Genomic DNA, 7,792 nt, shown 5'->3' on the forward strand with positions numbered 1-7,792 from the left:
AATTAAAAGTTTTTTTTTTCAGTTTTTTTTTTTTTTTTTTTTTTTTTTTTTGTAAGATTCTTCACCTTGCCCTGTGATGAAAATGCTCTGCTCCAAAGGCGCATTTAAATCGAGCACTATCTATAATTACGCTGCCTATGACTTACTTTTTTTGGTTATCTAAATTATAATCTCTGCTTTCAGCAATTCTTCTAAGGCGAACTCCCCCGAGGTATTCCACATTCGTGGTTTCGCCTTCAGAGAAATTACTGGGCTAAATGAAGCTATGATTTTCTTTATGTGAGCCAGCTGCAGCGCAAACGGGTTTTCAATCTGACCGAAAAGACCCGCTCGTTTTTGTGGAGACGAGGGCGAAGGTGGAACGAGTGAACAGACGCCGTTTGGGTCTTCGATTTAATCTTCTGATAGCGTCACATCAGACTCTGTTTAGTAAGTGAATTGAACAGGTGAAGATTTCTCTTTGGTTGTCCTTTGATAATTCTGTACAAGACTAATTATACAGCTGTAAAGTTCTAGCGGAGAAAACGGCCCGGCGGCATGGGCGGGCATTGGTGGGTTGGGGGGGTCATTGCCCGCCCACAGAGACCGCCGTGCCCCTCCTGGACTGGAAGCTGTTTGTTGTTTTTACCCGAGTGGCAAACTGTCTGTTATTCCTATATCAATTTGATACAATAGGGGCTTCCGTACTTCCCATATCTGTGTCCTCTGCCACTTTTTTCAGCAGTTAAAACTGTTTAATCGGTTGTTTACACGTCGTAACCTGTTTTTCCGAGCCACCTTCAAACGCAACATGAGCGCTGAGACGCTCGCGCTGTGAGGCAGTGAAGGAGACCTGCTGCTGCTCTGCAGAGCTACTCAGGTGTTTGTTAGACTCATGGCAGCAAACCAGCAAAACGCAAAGAACTTTTCACAGTTTTTCCCTCAAACTAACCGACTGAGTTGAGTAAAGCTGTTGGATGCAGGTAATGTTAGCTAAAAGATGACAAGCTAATATCAATACAGCACCTTAAGCTTGTTAACAAGTAGCCTGTAGGCTACTGATGTTGTCTATGTTCAGCTACTCCCCCCCAAAAAAAATAAAAAATAAAAAATACACTTGACAAAGAGTTTGATTCCAACCTCGTGTGTGGCATCTGAGTCAAAATAAAAGCTTTTTTTTTTTTTTTTGTCTTTTTCTCGCCCGCCTTCAGGTGAATGGGAAGGAGTTGTCCAAATCCAGCCACGATGAGACTGTGGAGGCCTTCCGAGCTGCCAGGGACCCCGTCGTGGTGCAGGTCATCAGGCGTACCCCGAGCGGCCGCCCGCACGGCCCCCCTCAGGAAATCCATGTGGTGGATGTGTGCACTCAGACCGACATCACCTTTGAACACATCATGGCGCTGGCAAAGCTCCGGCCTTCAACCCCTCCTGTGCCTGACGTCTGCCCCTTCCTGCTCTCTGACAGGTATGTACTGTCCGTGGACAAGTGGGTGCTTATTTTTATTTCGCAGGGGGAAAAAAAGACTTCCATGTATTTACAACGACATATTTCCATTGAACTTGTTTAGAATTTCATGTGGTTTGCTGATATAATTTAAGACAAACCTGCACAACTGAAGGGAAAGAAATTATCGTTTTTTGGAAAATGTGACAGCGTAATTTTGTAAAATCCAGTGCAACTAGTTCTTTTAAACATAACCCATTTAGTAATTTAAGTCTGTGTGGGTGATGTGTTCTCAATATGAATCCAGTTTTTTTTTTTTTTTTTTTTTTTTGCAGAGGCCTCAGAGGTTTGTTAGAGAATATTAGTGAACAACCAGCTTCATAAAGACATGATTAGCTTATAAAACAAAACTTCTGCCATTTGAAGTGTTATGGAGTACCGTTCGGATCGTGATCTGAAAATATATAAAGAAACATCTACAATTGAGCCTGAGCTTATTTGTAAAGAACAATGCACAATAATCCCAGTCTGTATGTGAGCAAAGCTATCAGAGATGGTATCTTATAAGACTTGCAGTGAAAGATGGTACACGCCTAGTCAAGTCAATAAAAGACATATGGAATATTCTTTTAATTTTTATCAGTAAAACAAACAATTCAAAGCATGCTTCTTTCTTCTTCCTCTTCCTCTTCTTCTTCTTCAACTTCACACTTATCCACTGTTTTGATCAAATAAGATCTCAATAAAACACTGAAGTTTTCAGGTTTGACGTGACAAAATGTGAGGACGTTTTAGAGGAGTGAATGCTTTTGCAACACACTGCATCTGGTTGTTTTGTTGTTTTTTTCCTTAACATTTATGCAATGACTAAAGAAAAGCTCTTTATTTTTTCTCACATTTACAGATCTACACCGATTTCTTATTATAACTTTGACTCAAGTTTCATTTCACTTTTATTTAATTATTGGTTGACTGCCAGACTGAGGAGAAAAATAAAAGCAAATTGTTGTGTCCTTGTTTTGACTTTGGCTGTGACTGTCTGTAATTAAGAATGGAAAACAGTAGGAAAAGACATCAGCAAGCCATGAAGGAGAAACACCAGCATTTGCGTGACTAGCGTTACAGATAGGAAGAAATTAAGATATATGTAGTAACGAGCTGTCCGTGGGTCTTTAACGGATACGGATTTACGTGATGAATGAGTCTGTTAACGTCCTTCACATCTTCCTCCACCAACAAAACGCAAAAAAGTAGCGAGAAATGTGTTTAATTAGCTAAGAAAAGACAGCTGGTCAGCAGATTGCGTTGTCAGACAAGAAGCCTTTAAGTACAAAATAAGTTGAGTCCATCTACTCAAAGTTTTGTCCTTTTGTATTTAACTAACAGCTGAACGATGTGAAGGCATCTTCAAGTATCAACAGGAGATTCTTCCTCATAATCAACAAAGAAACTGGTTCAATGTTCAGGCGTTGTAATTTAAAAAAGAAAGCTTATTTTTGGTTCACCTCACAGGAGCAGAACGCTGGGAAAAAGGAACGCCGAGAATAAAGGAATATCTAGGTTTCACCTCCGGGGAGCGCAACGATACAATAGCAGAGGAAGTCTGGAAAATTACAGTTTAATTTGCATCGGGCTTAGGAGATAATTAATTCCAAGCACAATAAACTTTTTAACGCGTGTGTGTGTGGGTGTGTGTGTGTGTGTGTGTGTGTGTGTGTGTCATCATTTGTAATCTGCGACTTTGTTAAATATCTAGAGATAAAAACCCAGATGGATTCTCCGTCTGTGTGAGAAGATCAATAAAAATTCAGCAATATGATCAGTGCTGCGCGCGAGCTATAAAACCAGTACACATGAGCTGCTCAAAAACATTATGGATTTATGTACATATCGTAAAGCCCGAACTCCCCAGAGGGGCATCCGGTCATAATAGGGGCTGCTTAGAGGTTCAATTTGAACCCAGGTAAGGTTTACAGGGTGATTTAAGCAAATGGCCAATTAAAAAAAAAAAATAGGCAACTAAAAGCAACAGCCGCCGGCCGAGTCCAAACTTAATCAATGTTTCCCATAAAGCTGACATTACCCTTCCTCTGCTCCTGAGCTCAGGTGCATCATCCAATAAACAGCTGACTTTATAGATTTTATAGATACATATAAATAGTTGGCATCATGTGTTGAGGCTACATTGTAAAATTGTAATTGTACTTCTTTTTTTTTTTTTTAGCGCTTTCTAACACCGCCACAGGAAGAATTCAGACTTTTATAGGTTTCAACTTAATAAACAGGCTGGTGTGTTAACAGGGCACGTCACTCGCCGTATTTCAGAGATTCATCTTTTTTTTTAATGTTATTATTTATCTGCAGTCATTATGCTGTGTGGCGGCCACACATTCTACTAGAACCCCTACAATGGAGTTTTGTTCATTGACTGAAGGAGGGATAATGGAATTACACCATACAGTCTGGGGGGGGGGGTTTGTCTGTCAAGAGCATGAAGCAAATTACAGAGTGCGGATATGCTGTTATTAACAAGAGGCTGCGCTTTTGTCACGTTCAGGAAAAGCCTTCCACGGATCTTTTATTCTGCCTTCTCCGACTGAGACAAAAGCGACGAAGTGTTGTCACTTTGAGGCTTTGAGCTTGAGTAATGTCTCGAAAGAAAATAAAGGAAAATTATCCCACCAGTGTTTAAATCTTAACCTACCTCTGTCTTCTTTTTTTTTTTTGTCTCTCGCCGCCTTTCTGTCTTGCCACCTCTTTTTCCCCGTCTCCTTCTCCTCTGACAGCTGTCATTCCCTTCATACAATGGACCAAGATTATTATGATGGTACCGACTACCTCTCCCCCGTCCCAGCTGACGGAGACAGAACGGAGGAGTTTGAGTACGAGGTAAGAGCTGAAATCTGGCCAAATACTGCTGTTTTTTTTTCCAAAGAAACAATTGCAAATACTTAGTTGAAAGAGTGACTTTGTTGCACAGTGACCACAAACTTCAATGGGTTTTTTTTATTTGGGTTTATAGTGACAGACGAACACAAAGTCGCTTCAAATAGTGAAGTGAGAGGAAAAGGGAACATGTTTAGAGAGCTACATATTAGAGCAATGCTTTCAGCAACTTCAGCACAACTAGAGATCAAAGTTGTTCCAAGTTGTGTCTTTGCAAAACAGGCCAATCTCAGTCAGATTGGACAGAGGTCGTTTATAAGCATCAGTTTTCAAGTCTTACCCTAACCCAATCTTACCAATGAAATATGTTCATTGTAACATTGAACATATTTTCATCTAAACCATGTAAGTTTTGGCTGAAGTGTTTGGTGGAAGGTGACTGAGGTCAACCTTGCTTTGCTAAGCATAAATGATGAAGACTGAAAGAGTCGATATATATCTTAAAGCATCAATTGAAATCAATCCTCAACTTTTAACTTGGATTTTAACTCTATCTTGGGGGGAAAAGGGTTTTATTTTTCTTTTTTTTTCTTCTTTTTTTTAGAAATAAAAAAAAAGTGTGTGTGTTAACCCACTGAAATGGGGCCCCTGAAGCCCTTGTGGGCCTGATGGAGCTGCTGACTTAATTTGGATTAAACAGAAGTGTAAATTTGTTGTTTTTAGACTAGTTGTGGGTTTAAATAGCATTTCACTCGAGATCTTTTCCTGTAACATATAAATTACAGAGTAATACTTTTGCATTTCCTGTCAACTTAACATCTTTTAATAAAAGACACGGTGGACCACCGGTGGGCCGACTCGACGCCCTGACCACCGGGCTTAGCAAGTTTTCTGGGGGAAACCCTGGTGTAGTATCAGTATTGTCCACCAGCCCAAGCAGCAGCCTTTGTGATTATCTTCTGTGCTAGAATTATCACCAAACTTCAGTAGGCATAATTTTTTCATGCAGTCTAAATGACAAAAACAGCTCAGGAGTTTGAGAATGTGACAGTTTTTTTGTGGTTGTAACTCGTATAGGTATTCATAAATCTGAATGGACTTGCCACTAAATGCTTATGTTGTATCTCATGAAAATGTCGCCTTCCTGCAAAAGGTCAGAAAATCGTTACCTATTTGGTAAAACTATGTTAGCAGCAGGTCTTGCGTTGCTTGTGCTTTCTGAATAAAGATGTGTGTATCTTGACCTAAACACATTTGTGCACTTACAAATAGCTTCATGAGTTGCCTGTGACTTTGATCAGTCCTTGGTCGTTATAACTGAATGTTGCAGGTATATTTGCTGTGCTGCTGTTTATCGAACAAATCCAAGGTTTATATGACTTATGGTCTCTGACTCCCATTTTCCATCCATATCTTCCATGTGACAGGAAGAGATCAACACACTGTCTCAGCTTACCGCCGCAGTACAATACTCTTTATTCCCGAGTTACTGACGTGCGAGCAGACGCAGCGCCATGCCTCCGACTGCTCTGATGTATGATGATTGCTCAGCTGTCCCTCCCTCTATGCGTTTAATTTGAATTTGTTCAGAATGCTTCAAGCCATCGAGCTTGAGCCGTCTCTTCAAATCCTAAACAGATTTGTGCACCCGCTTGGATCGCTGAGGCCCCAGTGTCAAATCCAAAATATATAACATATTAAAGGATCTGTTTATGCCTCATTGCTATTAGAAAAAAATCCTTTTTACAATGTGCACGCTTAGCAGGCTTCACAGTTTCATGCGTGATCTGTGTGGTGGTGGAGGGTTATAGCACCCTAATGCAGCCCCACTTGCAGTATGACAGCTAAAAATGCTGTGAGGGGGATGGAGGCGAAGCTGAAAAGCCTCCTTCTGAATGGAGCGGATTTCTGCTGAAGGAGAGATGCAAGAAAAATTGCCTTTGCTGGGAGTAAATGCTGCGGGAGAGAGCACTTTGCCAACATATGAGAGAAAATATCTAAGTCTGATTCACTTCTCTAATGGAATGGGAAGTTAATAACGTTGAGATATTCCCGGCCTTACTTTATGTAACAGTGTAACATACAATGCCCTCTGTGGATGCTATACACACATTCAGGAGAAGAGGATGTGTCTGCTTGTGTTTGGACTGCGCCGTGCATGCAAATGTCAGATGGATGAGTCGCATGGATGTTTCTGTTTACGCACATTTACAGCTTCCGCAGTCGATACTTTTCTTTTAAAAGTCTATCAAGTGGCTGCAAATCACGCGAACGGTGTTGCACTCAGTAATGAGCCCATTTAGAAAACATCACTGCATTAAGGCACTGTAAAAAGCAGCGTTAATGTGAGCCAGTTGGATGAAATACGAGGGAGACGTGAAATGAGAGCCAAGACGGCTGGTTGACTGAAGGGATTATCGTGCGCTAAAAAGCTGGAGTGCTGTTTTATAACACTTCAAGGGTGGATTATACAGTTTGGGGAAATTAAACATGGCTGCAGATGCTCGAATTCTTGTTGTGACAGACACGAGCCGAACATTGGTTTGACTGACTTATTTTTTCGTGAGGATTCGATTTCCGGCCTCATTCATTTCCTTTAGCGAGCGGCTAAATTTGGCCAGAACACAACTCTGTCATGTGGCTTTACAAACTACCTGCTTCATATTAGATGAAAGCCCTCCCACTGCGAAAACACAAAATCTAAAAGTTTGTTTTTTTTTATTGGCCAGTTTCTAGCCAAAAAAACTACCCTTGAAATAAGACAAAATTAACTTGCAAGTACTTTTTCAACAAGATACGAGCTTATTTGAAGCTAATAATTTATGTTGATTTTAAAAGAAACACTAGACAGATTTTTCACATGTAGTTTGGGAAAAATGCCTTGTTATAAGTGAAATGATCTACTAGCGCGAATTGACTAGACCTTTGTTGAATTAGGTCAATCAGTTTTAAAGGGGTGAATATTTATGCAGTCATTTATGAAATTATTAGATGTTAAATATTTTTGTTTGATGGTCATTATTTTGTAGAAATATTTTTGTTTGTTTTTTCGGTTTTCAATGTATTTGTAATTTTTATTTTCTTTGTCAAAAAAGCCAAATCTTTGGCAAAAGAAACAATGAGGGTAAAACATCCAAAGGGGTTGAACCCTTTTTTAGAGACACTGTCGCTCTAATTTAATTTTCTTGTTGGAACTCCCAACAGGAGTATATAAACTCTTTGCTCTCCCTTCGGATTCGCCAAAGTTCGTCGGCCGCCTCTTATTGCTGCAATTTCACAGCCTAACATCATACATTTCCAAGAAAAGCTCCTCGATGCGTGTCGGCGCTGAACCATGTTAGTAACCGTCCCCTTGATTAGTTTTGGTGAGTTCAGAGGAAGCGAAACACTCTGAGCTCGGAAACAGCCACCCCCCCCCCCCCCCTCTCTCTCCTTCTTCTCCCTCCTCTTCTCTCCCTCCTCCCCTCCCTTCTCTCTCCTCTC

The 7,792-nt window shown here is 40.6% G+C and overlaps 1 protein-coding gene across 2 annotated transcripts in view; it reads left to right on the forward strand.

The window, feature by feature from the left end:
• Nucleotides 1-7,792, forward strand: part of LOC106965065 (PDZ domain-containing RING finger protein 4-like) — a 67,060-nt gene that overhangs the window by 37,744 nt on the left and 21,524 nt on the right. For both annotated transcript variants that reach the window (XR_001428544.1, XM_015060957.1), the window contains exons 2-3: nt 1,191-1,444; nt 4,210-4,312. Coding sequence is in view for 1 of the 2 variants with exons in the window: in XM_015060957.1 (XP_014916443.1) it covers nt 1,191-1,444; nt 4,210-4,312 (357 nt within the window). In the remaining variant the exon portion in view is untranslated. The remainder of the gene's footprint in view (nt 1-1,190; nt 1,445-4,209; nt 4,313-7,792) is intronic.

This window comes from Poecilia latipinna, unplaced genomic scaffold, assembly GCF_001443285.1.
Source record: "Poecilia latipinna isolate Pla-1442-1.1 unplaced genomic scaffold, P_latipinna-1.0 Scaffold1758, whole genome shotgun sequence".
Lineage (NCBI taxonomy): Eukaryota > Metazoa > Chordata > Actinopteri > Cyprinodontiformes > Poeciliidae > Poecilia > Poecilia latipinna.